We start from the raw sequence: 18828 nt of genomic DNA, 5'->3' as shown, positions 1-18828 counted from the left end.
CCTCTGTGACTGTTCCATGCACAACCAGGATGGGAAGAGAAGCTTAGGCGGTGCTCTCCCCAGAGTAGTTTCAGGCAGACTCATCATTTGGTCAAGACCGACAAGGCTCAGTGGAGCCTGGACTTGGAACCATCAGAAGTGTTGCTCTGGGCCCTGGCCCCACTCAGGGGTGGGGGGCCTGCCTGGCACGCGGAGGCCCCAGGCTCCGTCCCCAGCACCACACGAGAAGTGGTGTTTCTCTGAGGTGGGTCCTAACCATGTTGGGTTCCATGTTTGTTGTAACTGAAAGATAAACAGGCAAAAACAAACCACCCATGGGACAAAGGAATATCACTGATTTTTAATGATTTTGTTCTGTGGTTTGACCACAGCATTAAAAACGAACAGAAAACCTGGTTTCACGAATGACAAACAGTACTTGGCAGAACATCTTTAAGAGCCTTGCAGTTACAGACCTTGGGTCTCCAAATGATGTTCAGGGGAAGGAGGCAGACACATGAGTCAGGGATCTTTCTACAGCTGGGAGTTATGTTGAAAATTAAGCACAAACTGTTGCCTTAAAAAAAGACGTTTAATGACTTCCGATTATCATAGCTCACAAAGATTGAAAAGTTCAAATACAGCTGTACTTTTTTAGTAGATTGCTTTGTAGTAAAATTTAAATGAACTAAATGCTGTGAATAGTATTTTATATATATTTTAAACAGCTTTAAACTAGACAAGAATACAATGACAAGACGTGAATTTTGAAGCCATGGAAAGAAAACAGTGATACACCAACACACACGGTGAACGGAACCAGTATCATCGACTATAAGGTCTCGGCCTCAGTTGGGTCTGTGGGAAGCAAGCAGTGCTGTGGTCACACATGTTGGTACCTCTACAGAACATTCTCACGCCCCAGACCCGGGGTGGCAGCTTTGTTTTTGACACATCAGTGCTGACCCTGGTGTGCCCTGCAGGTACCAGTGGCACCCCCTCCTGGCACCCAATACGTCGAAGGGCACCTGTTCACAGCCCTTTCAGGAGGTGCTGAAGGAAGACCAACCTAATCTCAATCCCTCCCGACATAAGACTTGCACTATAGAGGTGTTTCTTTCTGGATTGAGGATAAGCAGTAGTGATATTCTCTAGAGGGTGGGAAGATGATTGTGTTGTAACTTAAAATCAGAACATCAAAGCAAATAAAAAATACGGACTTGACTAAGCTACCACCCAGTGACAGAATAGACTGGAAATATGGACGGATGGGCAGAAATGCGTGGATTGCCTTGATGGACAGCACTTTGCCCACACTAAGATTCAGCGTGGCTTTTATGGTCACGGTGTTACAGGCCTTTCTTTTGTTTAAAAAATAATAGTAGAATATCTGAAGAAAAACAAGTGACAGACACAAACTGAGCCAAAAGAGGCGTAACTTCACGTGTAGCTGGAATTGTATCTCTAGTCACAAACCCTGTTGGCATTTTGGGTTAGGATTGGCGTAGGACACCTGAAGGGATGGGCTTGAGCATCCTGGCTTGGCTGGCTGACAGCTCATTTTCTGATGCCAACCCATGGTACACACTTCCTGAGTCCAGGGTCCCCCCACATGGGTCGGTTTTCCTGAGGTTCTCTCTCCCTACAGAGTTCCCTCTTCACTGGCTCCACAGCTTCAGTTCCCAGAGAAAAAGGCACAGAGAGACTCGAAACACACGTGGTCACAAATGCCCCGAAGCCCAACAGAGTCCTCTGCTGCAGTCTGGTCCGTCACTTTTTCGTGACGTCACCATTTGAACAACAAAACCGTGCACTTCTCACAAGGCCTGAGCCCTTCATACGCCACAAGGTAACGTGTGCTCACAAAGCAAGTTGAAGTCATTTTTTCTGACTCAAATATGTCAGACCATTTCTAAAATGGACTCAAATATGTCCAGCTGAGCGTTTCTAAAGTGATTAAAATAAGAAGCATCTAGTGGTAACCATAAAGCTGTGTGATTTTTTAAAAAATATTTTTCAAAGTGTTTTCACAGCAAAGATGCAACTCAATTGTTATATATACACTGGTCGTAAACGGTCGCTTGTTCAGACTTCTTTCCCTTATGTTATAATATTGGTATTTAATAGGAAAATAAACTACATAGACTTTATCTATATGCATCCATTTGCAAATTCCCTTACAAAAGAGGACCAAGCACACAGGCATTCACAAATTCTATGCCATTTCTGTTAAACTTGGAATCTATACATTATAGTACAGTATTAACAAATGTTTGTTCTACCCATTGGGTAGGATATGTGCATAATATATTCAACTTTTATATACAGCACCTTACAAATAAAACGTAGGAGGAGACAGACAACCGAAGAAGCACCATTTTAAGTGAGGCACAGCAAAGGTGGTGTGGAGCGCAGAAGCGGGCTGGGTTGCTGCGTCTGCTGAAGCCAGAGCAGGAGGCACCTGGCTGCTTGGAGCACGCAGAGCTGGAGATGGCAGGGTGCCTGCACTGTGCACACTGTCTAGCTTGAGTGCCCTGCCCCATGCTCGCACCAGGAACCAAGGCTGGGGACAAAGGCGCTGCATTCTCAGCCAGACATCCCCAAGCTGGACCACGCCTTCTGTCGGGCACGACTCAGGAAGCAAGGGCAGCAAGCGTGTCACCCTGGCACTAAGGGAAACCTGAGCTCGGCAAGAGCCACAGAGCTTCAACCTGTGTGCTACTGGAGGCTTGGAGCGCACGTCTCTGGTCTCAGGGTAGCTGGTAGCCACAAGTGCCAGCTGAGGACTCAGAACCTGGGTGCAAGCAGAGTCCCTTATTTCCTATTCTGATACTGAGCGCCAAACGGATTTGTAAATCCTCATTCAGGGGCCATGCTGGCCAGCAGCATTCCAACTTCAGTGTGTGCGCCGCCAGAGTGCGTGCCACCCAGCGGTCTTCTGATTGGCGACCCTGTGGGGCCGCTGTTAGCTACTGGTCTCACACTGAGAAGAGGACACTGCCCTCCTTGCCACCTGGTCACCCCGCAGTGTCCTTTTCCCTAAGCAGACTAAAGGCCTGGCCTTCTGCAGTGTGAACAGGAGGGTCTGTGCTCACGTGACCAGCACAGGCACACGTGTGCCTGGCTCAGGCTTGGCTCTGAACACTGGCTTCAGACAGACCAGAAAAGCAAACAGGTAGCAGAAAGCAAGTGGCCTTATGTGTTTGTTCCCCTCACATACTGCAGAGCTCCGGAGATTTTATGAAAATGTAATGGTGTGCAAGAGAGTCACTCAGCACGCACCAGCACGGCGCAAACAGTGGCCACGCTGCCCCGGCAGCGTCAGCAGAGGGCGAGGTGGGGCTCCCATCCAGGGGAGGGCAGGAAGGAGCTGTGTGTCTATCAACAAGTGTGTGCGAGTTCAAAGCCAGCCTCAGCAATGCCCTAGCAACTTGGCGAAACCCTGTCTCTAAATAAAATGTTTAAAAGGGCTGGGGATGTGGCTCAGTGGTAAAGCGCCCCTGGGATCAATCCCCAGTACAAAAAGGAAGTGCGGGCTGAGGGTATTTTTGAAGGCCTCTACCCAGGTGCCTCTCTGAAAGGACTGTTGGATGGAGCATGGAGGGTCTGCTGGCTCTGAGGGGAAAGCAGGAGTCAGAGTGCGAGCTTCTGAGTCAGAGCTTTCTGAAGGTGCTTCCTTTCGAGCCCCTCATTCTTAGATAAAGGTGAAGATAAGTGATGTTCTTTCCAAGTTCAGGAGATACTCATCCAGGGACCCAATCCCAGTGCTGCTCTGAGACCTCCCAGTGTGCCGTGGGCTCCCATTTCTCACTGGAGTTTGAGCTCAGGTTGGTGAGCAGTGTATCACCAGGGCGTATCTTTAACTGTTCTCAGCCAGCTTGAGATCAACCCTGGGCCGGTGTGTGTGTGTGGTGGGCAGAGGCGTGCATGTCAAACTGGTTTGTCAATCAGTCATGAACATGAAAAGCAGATCAACTAATCTATTTGATAATTTTCCACCTAGCTGGGTTTGGACCCCAGGCCTTGCGCACGTTAGGCAAGCCTAGCCTGAGCCACGCCCTGCCCCCAGCCCTACGTCAACTTTTTAAATGTGTGATGTTTCACACTCTCTTGCTTAGATTGCTTGCTGTTTGGAAAATGCTAGCATTTTGAACAAGTGAATGTAAGCCAGAAGGCAGTTCCTACAGAGGGGAGTCGGCCTGGCTGGGGCTTAGAACTCCTGGAAGCCCCAGTGACAGGGAATTGAAGTCTCAGCGGGATGCCGAAGAGTTTCCTTCTTAGGACTGTTACGGTGCTCTGTGGGAACAATATATGATTACGGACCTTCAGATCCCGAATCGCTGGTTTCACCAGCCCATGGACTTCTTAAAGACAACAGCCCACCGTGCGGCCTGCGTCTACACACTCCTGCTCATTCCACACCTCATGAGCCGGGAGGCCACATGTTCAGAAGAGCTCCTGATCTGAATCTCCCCCAGTGTGTCAAGGGAAATTGACTATTAATCAAATTTATGACCTTGGCTTTTACACTAATTCATTACTGAGGCCCAGCCTCAAAGACCTTTCAAAGTCAAGCTTTACTATGTATGTGTCTTTGCAACAACTGATTAACTTAAAAGGCAATTCTCTAGGGTACCTGAATGGGGGGGGGGGGGGGGACTCTTCCTTTGAAGGATGATTAAAGCTACTTGAATTAAATGATGGTTTTGCCAATATTATTGACATCTGCAGAATGTTCCTATATTTGTGAAGCTACTAAAAAATTTACAAGTCTCCAGCCTCGGCCCTGTCTTGTAGCAGGTAGGAAAGCAGGAATCGTGAAGCCATCTGAGCTGGAGCTAATGGGTGGATTCACTGACTTTTCTAGAACTACAGGAAGAATTTGGAATGAGGAAGCCATGAGTTGATCACCTTACCTGTGTCTCAGGAGCACCTGACTGGTCAGCCAGCCACACTGAGTTCCCACCAGTGGGATCCCCTTCTGGACAAGCATCTCCTCACCTTTACCTTTGTGTCACGGACCAGCTTCTCTCAGACATAGGTCTCACACCCAGGGAGCAAGGGACCTTTCAGGAAGCCACCAGAGTCATGGAAAGAGCCATCTCTGGCCTGCCCGGTGGGCTGGTTTCTCCCTGCCTGATAGAGGCCTTCAGAAAGAAGGTCTCTAGAACGAGACTGAAGCCAGCCCCAGGATTTCCACTGCAACCCTCAAGTGCTGTCCTCCCCAGCAGGGTCCTCGGTACGGCTGACAACTGCTGGCCATCTGTCTCCTGGTTCTGTGTACTGTGTGAAATGGATCCATCTAAGGGAGGTTCCAAGCCTCAAAACAAACACAGTGACTTACCTACTGAGGAAGAAGCAGAAGCAATCAGACTGGGATCAGACAGGACAAGGGCTTCCAAACAGTCTCCAGCTCTCAGCAGACTGAACAGACACGTGTCTGAGGAATTGCCTCCAAGAACACAGAGCAACACACACACACACATACAATTTGACATTAAAGCCGTTAGTCAAGGTCACCATTCCATTGGTCTTGTTATGTGCAGGGCCATAGAAGCCCAATAGAAAGCAGCCGGCCACTACAGATAAGCCCTTCGCCTGGTGCAGAATGTGTTAACCTGATCGACTGCTGCTGTTACAAAGACGGCGCTTAACACGGCAGGAGAAAGTTTTTTGTTTTGTTTTTATCTGTAAGAATGAATATTTGCTCACGTTAGGAATATTAAAACTAAGACGATATTTAGAATCAGTTTTCTGGTTGCATCTTAACTGCAGGTTGTGCTTTTTGTCCTGTGCTGTTACAGTCATGCCCCCACCTACCCCTGTCCTCTAACTGACCCCCTGGTCCTTGCCAGCAACAGGAAGGCTGCCAGGGAGGGAGGAGGTGAATCCCTGCGGGAGTGTAGGCAGATCTGCATGCTGAGTTCCATGTGACACTTGTGAAGTGCAATGGCTTGTTACCATGACTGGTAGGCCAGGTGCCCTTGCTTCAGTTCCAAGGACCTCTGCCAGCGTGGCTCACACAGCGAGTTCTGGGCAAGCTGTATGCAGGTGGCCGCTGGGAGCCTCCACTGGACTGACCAGCCTTGCAGAACTGACCTGGGAAAGGGGAGAGGCAAGGGGACACACCGAGAGTCACATATTTCAGCAGTATGCAAAATAACCACCTTGCATTTTAAACAATTTATTGCAAAAAAATATGTATCTGAATATATTTCATGCTACAGTGAAAAAATCTAAATCACTGGAGGAACCACGCTGCTGGCGGGCAAGGGCGGCACTGCATGATGCTGGATACGGAAATGCACGCATTGAGTTCATTTTATAAGGTATGCAGCCTAAAACTAGCGGAATAACTCAAAGAAGTCAGAGGTGCTGGAACTTGGTATTTCCTATCTTCCATCCACATGCTTCAGTGATGCACCACGATAGGATGCAAATTCTTGCAGCAATCATCACTTGGCCGAGTTACATAATTTGGTAAGTATTAGGCTACCTCCCCAAATAAGTCTTAGTGATCTGGGAACACTAGGATGTTCCTTGGGCCTAATAACCATCCACAGGGGAAAAGACAAGCAACATACAGAACTTCACGCAAAACAGTTCCCTCATATATATTTTAAACATCAATAGTGCAACTTTGGAAACACAATCTCAACAAAGATTAGCTCCTTGCATTCATCTAACTTCCCCACTTTATACCTTGGCACACAGAACAGTAATTTTGTTTCATATTTTTAAAACAAAATAAAAGTTCCACACCTTAGGAGAAAAAGCCAATGGGCTGATTCTTCCCCATGATAATATAACACTTCCTTTATTCAGTTAGTTACAAAACAGGCCATTCTGGCCTCATTTAATCTGAAGTCTCCTTTAGGAATTAAATAAATCAAATACCTCTGTGGTTCTTATTTCATGATATCTTCGAAGCACCCCCTTTCTGTTTCCCTGCCCGGCTTTGCCAAAACCATCCCCCATCCCCACCCTGCCCCCGAAGAAACGCCTTGGCGGTCCACCGGGTGGAAGTCTGCATCGGCTCCTTCGCATGCAACTCCCCTGGAAGGAAGCAGAAACAGGCCGTGTGCGCACATTTGGTTTTACTTGGTTGTACCATGTGAAACCGACACCACCTGGCCGACCCGGGGCCTCTGCCCTCCGCGGCTCCTCCTGGGTTCCAGTGTGCAGCCGAGGGTCAGACCAGATTCCCGGGCTTCCTGTCTTTGCCCTTGAGGGGGACTATTGTGCTCTCCGAGTCGCTCTGCGGACACTGCAGCCTGCTGCCTCCGTGAGCGCCACGGTGCTGGTGATGGAAGACGGCGGCGCCCGGGTAGCGGCCCATCACCTCGCTGTAGGTGGGTGGTGGCCCCTCCACCCGCCCACTGCTGCTGCAGGTGGCCGCGCTGATGCCCGAATTGCTGCTGGGCGGGCAGGGGCCCCCGCTGTACACGGAAATGTCTATCAAGTCGCTGTCGAAGATGGTCCGGTTGGGCGGGGCCCTCACAGACTCTCGGTTGAGTTCCATCTGCTGTTCGGGGTCCCGGAGCTGCAGGGTGCAGGGCCCCTGGTAAGGAGGCGGCTCTTCCCCATCCGACAGGGAGATGGTGGGAGGGAGGTCAATCTCGTGCTGCACGTAGGGGTAGGTGGGCTGGAAGCGGCTGAACCGATCCCGCTGTATGAAGGATGGGGCAGTGAACCTGTCCCTGGCCCGAGGGGCGTACATGATCTGGAAGGAACAGAGGAGAGGCCTGAGGATGTGCCCGGCACCACCCCACGGGGTATCAGGCGGGCAGTTCTCAGCGTTGGCCCGTCCTCTTCTGCACCACCTTGCAGGCAAAAGAGGAAAGCCTGCCAGGAACCAAAGACAGCTTTCTTATCCCTAAAGACTGGCCATGCCCAGTGCCAGGCCAGTTGGGAGTGGGGGCCCAGTGGAGTGCTGTGGCCGCCTGAGGTCTGGGTTGGACAGCTGTGCAGGCGGGGGCTGCAGTTTCCAAGAGTTCCAGTGGGATCATCAGTAACCCCAAGAAGGTGGGGCACAGGAAGGGACCAAAGAGTGCCCTGCACACGGCTGGCGGACGGGCACAGGTGGCCTCATACGGGTCTTGGTGGTTTTGGACAGGACTGGCCACCAGCCTCCTCAGGCATGGTCCAGCCCTGCACCCTGTGGTTCAGCGGAGTGGGGAGGGACTTTGAGTAGAATGGTCTTTATAGTTTTTGTAAAAATTAGGAAAGGGACCTTTTTTCCTTGCAGTTTCTAGACTTTCTCAGTTATTTAGATTCTGGATAAAAGTTGCCTATAGTTGCTTTTAGCCACTGGTATGAAAAATGTTTTTTATTCAAAGTAAATATGATTATAGCTTTAACCCTCAAAATAAATTCCGGTAGTGTTGTGTCTTACAAAATCCTCTAATTTATTCCACCATGAAAATTTCTTCAAGGACATAGGTCTTACAGGCGCATGTGTGTGTCTGTATGTATACTTGTGTATTAATGCATACATACACACATAGCCACTGGCTTCTCTCACACCATTATTTTTAACTTACAAGAGAAAAAACATGCTTTAAAATTAAACTTGAAGATGGGGGACCTCTTCAAGTTTACTTGACATGTACAACTGTCCACAGCTGCCAAGCCACATGCCCAGTAGCTTTCGGGACCATGTAAAGACCAGGGACTCCAAACCTGTTCTTTGCCGGTCTCATAAGACCAGCACAGATAACCCCTAGAAGATTCCAGGGAAATCCCCTCCTCCCCTTCTTAACCAGAATTATAGGCCATGTCTTAACCCCCGAGTTTATCCCTTAACTCTCCTTCCGCCCCTTCTGCGGCCCCTTACCTCGGAGGCCCCGGGCCGTGGCACCGAGCTGCCTGAAGGCCACAGGCACCCTTCCTGGAGGTGGGGAGGGGGAGAAGCAAGGGACGAGAGACAGAAGAGAGTCGTTAGTCTCACAGCACCCAACATGTGAACCCCATTTTTGAAAGGGGGATCCTGCTGCTCCTTGGACAGGGGTGGACCTGTCTAGAACTGGAGCAAGGGAGAACAGGTCCCTGTCCACCTCACACTTAAGTGGAGGGCTGAGACGCAGGAAGAACTAGCAGACCTACTCGTTCCTGGCCCCGCCGACGTGGGGTTGACCTGAAGTCTGACTCCACCTCCGCACTCGTGCTTCAGAACGACGTGGTGCCCTCTCCTGACACTGCTGGGCTTTGGGGCGTGTAGGTCCTCTAAGCGGGCAGAGGCTGCCCCCGCATTGCAATGTGCTCACCGTGACCTGCCCGGCCCTGAGGGCGGCTGCCCACTGCAGCCGCGGCCCGCTCAGTCTAGAACCCATTCCCAAAGCCCGAGTGCCCTCCGAATGTCTTCCACTGATTTTATCTCCCAGTCTGTCTACTCGCCGGTGTAAATGAACATCTAGTGTTTCACACGTTTTCTTCAAAAATGTTTGGTCAGACTGACACACAGGCCTTGCAGGGACCATTTCTAACACCGTGAAGTTTGCTCACAGCATCCCTGAGCCCAGGTTTCGGCTACTTGGCAGGGCCGACTGGGCTCCATTACCGCTTGACAAGCCTGTATTTTTGGATTCCCAGGAATATGTATACTTGACCTTTAGAGATCACTGTCTCCCCAGAGCCCAAAATGTCCCTAAGTAAAGCCCTCCGCAGTCCACCGCCCAGCCCCTCAGACGCAAGGCCACACTGTTCTTTCCCGTGGCCAGCGTTGTGTATAAATACCCTCCTCACTGCTAAACGGGGTGTTTGTCCACCACACAGACCGTTCCTAAGATACCGCAGGGCGCTGGGAATCAGCAGCAGACTGCGCACTGGCCCAGCTGTGCAAGGGGGAAGCGTGGGCCCCGGGGGCCGACTGTGAGGTCACGGAAAGGCCGGGCAGCTCTGGCACGGTGGCAGGTGAAGGACCAAAGCTGAGTCCAGTGCGACCTTGCGTGACACGGCCAGCACCAGCCCTCAGCTCCTGCTCCCCTCCCCTGCAAAGACTCTGGATTGTGGCGGCCACTCTGGTGCTGAGAACAGCACAGCAGAGTCCCCCACGCGCCCAGGGCTCCCGCTGCCGCCCTGCCCGTCAGCCACTTCACGGCCCCAGAGCTCTTGTCTTCCAGGGACCTCAGGGCTCCGCTCTCACCTGTCAACACCACACTGGGCAGAGTAAAGCCTTGGGCCTTTGATGACCAGGAACAAGGCCACCAGGAGTCCCCAAATTGGGGCTCCTGTTGTCTCAAATGGCAGTTGTCGTCCCCAGCGGCTTCATGTCCCCGCACGCTGGCAGAACTAGCGGAACGTCTACAAGGGCCCGGCCTCCTGAGCCCCGGCCTCTGCTGGACCCCTTGCAGGAGACTCTGCCCCGTCCCACTATTCCAGAGCCATCTCCCGGGTCACCGCCCTGCTCCTCGCTGAAGCCTCTCCTGCACTCCGCTCCATGGCAGCCCTGCGGAGCCCCTCCAGGCCTCTCCTCCCGCTGTGCGCCATGCAGCGCCCCCACGGCCACCCGGGACTCCTGAGTCTGCTGACAGACCTCGCTGGCTCCTCCCAGGCCCTCACTCCCGAGTCTGGCCACGCCCTCAGCCCGCAGCCAGTCCTGGGAGCTCTCCTTCCCTTCCCCGAGGGTCCTGGTGGCCACAGGGCTCGCCTCTGTCCCTCCCGGGCTCTGCAGCTGCCACAGCTTCCCGGACAGCGACGACCTGACTTCTCTTTGGGAAACTCACAGCCCCAGAGCTGGCGGCTGCTGTGGCTCATGCTCGCTTCGTCCTCATCTCTAAATGTGTGCTTGGGAAATCACGCCCACGCCTCCCTCGGACCGGCCCTCGGGGCCTCGTCCTGCCCTGGGGTCTGCTGGGTGCTTCTGGACCGTGTGCTTGACACATGGTAATCTGCGGCAAGTTTAAATTGCTCCGCAAGCCACCAATTCCTTCTTAAAGAAACTGCTTCCTCTGGAAGCCTGCTCTTGAAGGGAGAGCCTCGCAGGACAGTCCATCGGGCAGGCCTGGGAGCCTCCCTCTGTGGCCCCTCGTCCCAAGCAGCACCTGAGGCCTGGCTCTGCAGCTCACAGAAGAGGCCCAGGCCAGCTCCGGGGAACCCACCAGAGCCCTCGCCTATCACCATCACGTCCCACAGAGTTCCCAAGGCTAGAGGGGTGTGAGGGCCCGGCGTGGCCATTGCTGTCTATCTCCCCAGCCATGTCTCCTGATGCACCTCCCCAGGGATGCCCTGGACCAGGCGGCCACAGCCAGCTGGGAGAGGACCAGGGCACACGCGTGTCCCACACACGCCAGTATCAGTTGTGCTCAAGTGCACGACTCTTCTCCACACACTTGGCTAGCTTGGGCGAGACCAGGGGTCCTGCCCTGAGGTCCCTGAGGCCAGAGGCCAGATCCTGCAGCAGGAAGAGGGTGGGCCACGGGGAAAGGCGTCCCCGCATACCTGTGGCCAGGGCAGCCAGGGGCGGACTCCTCCTTCCAGTTCAGGTATTGCAGGAATCAGCATGAAAGGACATGAGAATCTGACATGGAGGAAGCGCATCCGTCACCCTGACCCTTGAACAGTTCTCTTATTTCAAATGCCTATCCAGGGCCTTCAGCAAGCGTTCGGACCACATCTTCCCCGGCTGTACGCAGACCCTAAGCAGCTGCAGCCGCGGCTGCCTGTCTTCATCCACGGCTCACCCGAGCACCGCCCTCCACAGCACTGCCTCCCCAGCTTCACTGAGGCATGATTAATAAAATGATAGGCATCGCTACTATTTTTTTTGGTACCAGAGACTGAACTCAGGGGCACCGACCACGGAGCCACCTCCCCAGCCCTACTTTGTGTTTCATTTAGAGACAGGGTCCTAAGCTGTTGAGGCTGGCTTTGAACTCGTGATCCTCCTGCCTCAGCCTCCCGAGCTGCTGGGAGTATGGCAGGGGCCACGGCGCCGGCTGGTCATGGCTGTTTTAACAACTGCCAACTCAGGGTTTCTTCAACGGCTTACTGTCACCTGCCCCGCCTCACTCACTCGCCTTTACAGGGGTCGTTTTTCAGGCCTTTCACCGCACGGCACAGAGAAGGCTGCCAGGTGGGATGCGATGGGCCAGCAGCCCAAGTAACCGTCACCACTCCTGTGCCCAGTGCCACCAGACCAGAGTGACTGCAGCTCTAGAAAGGCTGATCCCACCCACCCGATCATCGTGGGGTGCTCACCCCACACTCTCCTCCGGGCACCATGCTCGCCCCAGGCAAGGTTGCCCGTTACCCTTAAACTCCAAGGGCAGCTGGTGGAGCTGCTGCATGGTGCCCGCCCTCAGTGCCAGGGGAACCTCCCTCTGAATGGTCAAGGAATGGCCTGGCTCTGACCAGTGTCCTCTGAGGGCCTCGCACCGGCTGAGAAACAGGAGAGCTGGACACAGTGGTCTCTTTGTCTAGTCTAGTCACTCTGGTGCCAGGGAGAAGCTTTCCAAGCAGAGGGCTTCCTCCTACCGCTGGCACCTGGGCCTGGAGCCCTGAGGGCCCAGAGTGGGTCCGCAGCAGAAGGCGGAGCGCTCCCTGCGCTTGAGGAAGCCGCGAAGGGCCAGCTGAAGTTGTTCCCAGAATTGGAGCAACGAGAACAGCAATGCCAGTCACTTTACAGAGGTTGAGTGCCTCCCGCTGCGGGCTCCTTCCCGCAGCACGCCAGCCAGGAAGGGAAGCAGAGTGCATCTGCTCCCGCGCTACCTCCTCACCACTAGGACCGCCCCTGCGGGGGACCTGGGTCCGCCCCTCCTAGGCGGCATGTGAGACCAGGTGCGCATGCCCGACAGGTGTTCCCGCGGCACTTTCCCTGGCCGCGGGGGCGGCGGTAGGGAGCCAGGCAGGTGCTCCCTCCAGCGGGACCCTGACCCCTTGTCCCACTCAGGAAGCATTCTAGACTGTGAGTAGGTCGGAGGGACCTTCCTCTGGGATCACTTTGGATCAACTCTGGTCTATCTAAGGTGCATTATTCTCAGATCACTCAGGTTCTACACAACCTCTGCTCTAGCTCCTTCAGCTACCCACCGTGTCTGAGCAGGAAGCGTCCTGCTGCTCCAGGAAGCTTACCAGAGGGCACCCGATCCTGGCACTCAGGGTGCCCTCCTCTTGCAGTGCCCTGCAAGCAGGCACGCTCCTTATCGTCTAACTTTCTCCCTGGAACAACGGCATTGACAGACAAAGGCCACAACCAGTTGTCTGATAGCAATTTAGTTCCACCCAAATGGTGATAACGCCAGGGACGGGCTGGAGAGGTGTGGGGAAGCTAGACTGCTGGCTCCCAGCTCTCTGTCTGTGAGCTCAGACAGCTCGCTTAGCTTCTCCGACTCTCGGCTCCCTTATCTGTACAAGGAGGCCAGATACCACATGTGACAATCCCTTCTCCCGGTGCCTTGTGTGTGACACTCAGTAAATGGTCGCTGTTACCACTACAGACAGTGGTTACCAGTTGTTTTTATGCACAATTAGAGGGGATCATTTTCTGTTCTCTCTCTGAAGATAAGTCTTTTAAAAGAGCAAATTCCTTCACATTTTCTAATTAGTTTTAAATATTCCAAAGGGGTTATTTTGAACAGGAAGGCTGGGAAGCGAGGGCAGCTTGCGAGGCTGTTTCACCTCAGATTTCACCAGGAGCTTCTCCGCAGGTGGGGAGCTGCCAGCACCAAGACACTCTCAGCGCCTCTTTGGAGACCCTGGTAAAGCAAGCTCTCCCGAGGCTGCCCACTGAGAGTCCCCAGATGCCACTTGGAACAAAAGGCAGTGGTGCATGAGGAACCCTGAGCTCTGGACACCTCAGCTCAGCCTGGCCATTAGCTGCCCCAGAGGAATCTGCCACAATCATAGACCTCGACAGTGGACAGGGGACATAAAATGATTATGTAGCATTCAAATCTGTGATAAGCTTTGATTTTCCCCTGGATTTTTTTTCTACAACGATATCTTCCTCATGAATGGATTCCTTGTTTATCCTTGTACTAAGGAGGCCGCACGGTCACTCATGTTTACCATCTCTGAGTAAGAGGAGACTACTTTTCTTCTAGGTCTGCTGTGAGCAGAGCCCAGATGGCAGAGAACATGCCAAGGGAGCTTTCCTGCGACAGTGTCCCTCAGCCTGTATCCACAGAAGGCACAACGACACGTGTGTGTGTGTGACAGAGCGAGAGTGGGAGACAGCCAGGGAGGGAGGGGCAGTGCCGTCATGGATACAGGCTGCTCACATGACTACCAAAGACACGCTCTGTGCAGACTAAGCATGTGTGTTCCTGTGCTCAACACACATGGAACTGTGAAGCCCGGAGCTCTGGCCCCTCCGGCTTGGCTCTAGAACTGCCTCTGCAGGCAGCCCTGGTGAGCTCAGCCGGTAGGACTCAGGCCCTGGACCACCTCAAAGCTGACTGTTCATCAAAAGGCTCTCCTAAGCCTTGCATCGTGGCCCACACCTGCAATCCCAGGCACTCTGGAGGCTGAGGCAGGAGGATCGCAAGTTTGATGCCAGCCTTGCAATTTAGTGAGACCCAATTTCAAAGCAAAATAAAAACAGCTGGAGATGTAGCTCAGAGGTGGAGCAGCCCTGGGTTTAATCCTCAGTACCATAAAGAGGAGGCGGAGGGGGAGAAGGAGAAGGGAAACAGAAGGAAGGTTCTCCGCGTCTGGATGTTTTCTCTCCGCATCTGTGGGAGAGGCCCAGGGTAGCCTCAGATCATGAGGCTGAGGATGTGCATTGAGCACATCCTTACCTTGGAGGAGCTGCTTCCCTATTTCCTTCCTTCTGGATGGTCTAGGAGCAGCCGTTCCAACAGGGAAATCTCCCTCTAAACAGCCGCACGCAGAGAAAAAAGCCCTCGACCTTCCAAAGGCCGTCTTCATTATGCCCAGATCGAGAGGAGTCGTTTCCAGATCTGGAGCTCAAAGGCAGATTTTCTTCCCCTTGGCTGTTTTGGGGAGGCAGGAGGGAAACACTACCCATGCGATGCTGTCTGGAGGTGGAGCCTTCGGGAGGTAATTAGGCGGGTCCCCGTCGACGGGACTGGTGGCCTGGTAAGAAGAGGCCCGAGAGCTGGAGTCCTGGCCACCACTGAGGAGGCAGCGAGGTCAGAGTCTGCAACCAGGGGCCTCGCCAGGACCCCGCCGAGCCGCACCGTGACCTCTGCCGCGCAGCTGCAGAGCTGTGAGAAGCACGAGTCTGCTCTTCACAAGTGTCACTCTCAGGTTCCATCCACGCGGCGTCCACCTTCATGCGAGCTCCAAGGTCATTATCAGTATCATTCTTTACATGTGGAAAGTCCAGCCTCCCACCACCGGGTGTGGAAAGACTGCCCTTCCCTGTGACCTGTGACCAGGATGGAGGCTCTCTACTGTCCTTCCCCCCTGTGACCTGTGACCATGGATGGAGGCTCTCTCTGGGGCCATCTATTCCACGCCCCGATCTGGGCCTGTCTGGTGCCGAGACCACACGTTCTGATTATAGCAGCTTTCTAGCCAGTCTTTAAACCCGGAATTGCCAGACCTCCAACTTTTTCTTTTTCAAAATTATTTTGACTATTCATGGTCTAGAGATAACATATGAATTTTAGAGGAGGTTTTGTTTCCTTCATAAAGCAAAGCATCCCTGGGTTGTAACTTGCTTTGGGTAGTACTGACATCTTAACAGTAGTAAGATCCAACCACAGCCAGGTGGGGTGGTGCATAGCTGTACGCCCAGCTACTTAGAAGACAGAGGTAAAAGGACGGCAAGTTCAAATCCTGTCTGGGCAACTTAGGAAGACCCTGTTTCAAAATTAAAACAACAACACCACCAAGAAAAAGTCTGGAGAAATAGGTCAGTGGTAGAACATTCCTGGACTCAATTCCCAGTACTGCCAAAAAAAAAAAAAAAAAAATCCAATCCATGAGGATGGGATGTCTTCCCATTTATCTATCTTTTTTATTTCTTTCAGTAACATTTTTACAGTTTTCAGTGTATAAGTTTTTACCTTCCTTTGTTGATTTTATTTCTAAGCATTTGCTATTTTTTGTTTATTGGTTTTTATGGTGCTTGGGATCAAATCCAGGATCTCATGCACGCTACAAAAGCACTCTATTACAGAACTGCATCCCAAGCCCACATTCAAATATTTCTGATGCTGTTATAAAGGAATTTTTCTTAATTTACTTATTAGAGAAGATTATTCATTGCTATCATAAAGAAATGCATCTGCTGTTTGCACATTGATTTTTCTATCCTGCTACTTTGTTGAATTCATTTAGTGTGTGTGTGTGTGTGTGTGTGTGTGTGTGTGTGTGTGTGTGTGTATTCTTTAGATTTTCTACATATAAGACTAGGCCATCTGCTAAAAGAGATATTATTCTTCCTTTCTATTTGAATACCTTTATTTTTGTTTTCTAAATGCCCTGGCTAGGACTTCAATAAATATTATGTTCAAAGGTGGCAAAATCAGGCAGCCTTTTCTTGTTAATCATAGAGGAAAAGTTTTCAGCCTTTTACTACTGAGTATGATGTTAGCTTGTTTTGTTTTTGTTTTTTTCATACATGGACCTTATGATGTTGTGTTAGTTTCCTTATATTCTACTTTGTGTGTTTTTAATCATGAGACTGTTGAATTTTGCCAAATACTTCTGTATCAGAGAGAGAGAGAAAGAGAGGGAGAGAATCATATCATTTTCCTTAATGTGCAAATGACATTAATTAGTTTTCATATGTTGAGCCATCCTTGCATTCCAGAAATAAATCCCATTTTTTTACTCCAATACTGGTGATGGAACCCAAGACCTTGCACATGCTAGGCAAGCACTCTACTATTAAGTTACATCCCAGCACCTTAAAAACAATTTAAAAAAAAAAAATTTGAGATGGGGTCTCATTAAATACCCAGACTGACATTTGGGTATCCCAAGTAGCTGGGATCACAGAGAGACATGCACACCATGCTTAAATCCTACCTTTAATATACTACTGAATCCTAGTTGCTAGTATTTTATTGAGGATTTCTGCATCAATGGTCATAAGAGATATAGGTCTATGGTTTTCTTTGTGTGTGTGTGTGTGTGTGTGTGTGTGTGTGTGTGTGTGTCTTCATCTTACTTTGTTGACCTCACAGAATGAGTTGGGAAGAGTCTGAAAGGACTGGTGTCAATTCTTTAATTGTTTGGTAGAATTCACCAGTGAAGCCATCTGGTCCAGGACTTTCCTCTATTGAAGGTCCTTTGACTATTTGTTTAATCTGCTTACTAGTTATTCAGATTTTCTCTTTCTTCATGAACCAGTTTTGGTATGGTGTTTCTAGGACTTTACCCATTTCACTCCAGTAGTCTAACTCATTAGCACACCATGGTTCAGAATCCTCTCCTAGAATCCTCTTAATTTCTCTGTCTCCTGGGTCACTTGTCACCCAAATGATACCAAGGTCTATACTAGCAGACAGTGGTCCCTGATCATGACCTACTCCAGGGTCTGCTGAGAGCTGAGGACAGAGCCCATGTGACTGTCACCATATGTGAGGATGTCCTCACACCCTGGGCTTCCTCGGGCTTGTGCTTTCAGGGACACCCTCCATCCCAAGTGCAGGGCTCACAGGGATCACCGGATCTGGGATCTGGAAACACCGTGGAGAATGCCTACTATGGTACTTCAACAAATTGTGTTTTCCAGTCTCTTGGAAAGCGGGAAATCAACTGAGGGAGTCACAGCAGTTTCCAAAACAATGGAACAGACTAGAAATAATCTGTGTACTCTGTGTGGAAGTTTTGTTTGGTGAAACACGGTTGAGTAGATGAGGCTTGTCAAAAATGTATTTCTGGGCTGGGGTCGTGGCTCAGTGGTGGAGCGCTCGCCTCGCATGTGTGAGGTACTGGGTTCGATCCTCGGCCCCACATAAAAACAAATAAATGAAATAAAGGTATCCATAACTAAAAAAAATATTTTTTAAAAAATGTATTTCTTACTATTCTTCACGTCAAAACTCGTTTGAAGGCCTCTGATCTAAACCACGTACCCCTCATGTTAGATGGAAGGAAACTGAGGCTCAGAGAAGGTCTCTACCTGCTGTAGGTGCCAGGACCAGTCTGTGGCAAAGCAAGCCAGTGTCTGGATGTTCCGGCTTCTATTAGAGGGCTCCTCCCACTGAGCAAATGAACACCAGGGCCCCCGAGAGCGGCAAATCCATGTCCCCCTGCTCGAGGGTAAGAATTTCAAAGTAGAGGCAGAACCCATTTCTGGACGTCCAGCACCCCTTCGCCTGATAGAATCCACCTTCTCCCTGTCCTCCCTCAGACCCCTCGCCAGCCTAATTTCTCCTGGTTCTGTGCTTTCCACTCTAGGTGGCGGTAACAGCTCAGGTGCAGAGCCAAGACCTCTAGCTGGCCCCACACTGGCCAGCCCTTCCCGTCATCCTTCCAGGAATCCATCACCAGACTTCGTGAGACTCAACATTTCCCTCCTAACTGCCCAATCTAGGGCACATCCCTTTAGAGAAAAGATGCATCATGCAGGAAGCTCTGCTGGGAAGAAAAGAAAGGGAATCCTTTCTATTTCTAGAACAATACAATGTATCAGGGAGGAAAAGACACTACAAGGTGCCTCTTGCAGCTTCAAGAGAAGGCAGTGGGGAGTCGGGGAGCTCAGAGCAGCAGGAGATGTGGGGCCACCCGCTACCAGCCCAGGACCAGGCAGGACCCTGATGCTGTACCTTGAGAGAAGGACCCAGGCAGAGGGGTGATGCTTCACCCAGCAGTCACCGGGCTGGCGGGGGATTAGCCAGAACCCAGCCCGGGCACCAGAATTAGAATCATAGGGGGAAATTTTTATTTTGTTTTCAGAACAAACCACACCAAGTAAAAAAAATGAACGTT

At 51.4% G+C, this 18828-nt stretch overlaps 1 protein-coding gene across 15 annotated transcripts in view; it reads right to left on the bottom strand.

The window, feature by feature from the left end:
• Positions 1–882: 882 nt before the first annotated feature.
• The window catches only part of LDLRAD4 (low density lipoprotein receptor class A domain containing 4), a 363714-nt gene continuing 345768 nt past the window's right edge, over positions 883–18828 (bottom strand). For 13 of the 15 annotated variants that reach the window (XM_079108897.1, XM_079108900.1, XM_079108910.1 and 10 more), the window contains 2 exons: positions 8816–8869; positions 883–7702 (listed from right to left, as the gene is read on the bottom strand). In XM_079108897.1, the coding sequence (XP_078965023.1) occupies positions 7172–7702; positions 8816–8869 (585 nt within the window). In that variant the 3' untranslated portion in view covers positions 883–7171. The remainder of the gene's footprint in view (positions 7703–8815; positions 8870–18828) is intronic. The other 2 variants (XM_079108898.1, XM_079108902.1) reach the window with 1 other exon arrangement.

This window comes from Sciurus vulgaris, assembly GCF_902686455.1.
Source record: "Sciurus vulgaris genome assembly, chromosome: 13".
Lineage (NCBI taxonomy): Eukaryota > Metazoa > Chordata > Mammalia > Rodentia > Sciuridae > Sciurus > Sciurus vulgaris.
The sequence above is the reverse complement of the archived record's forward strand: the minus strand, read 5'-3'. Positions and strand labels throughout refer to the sequence as shown.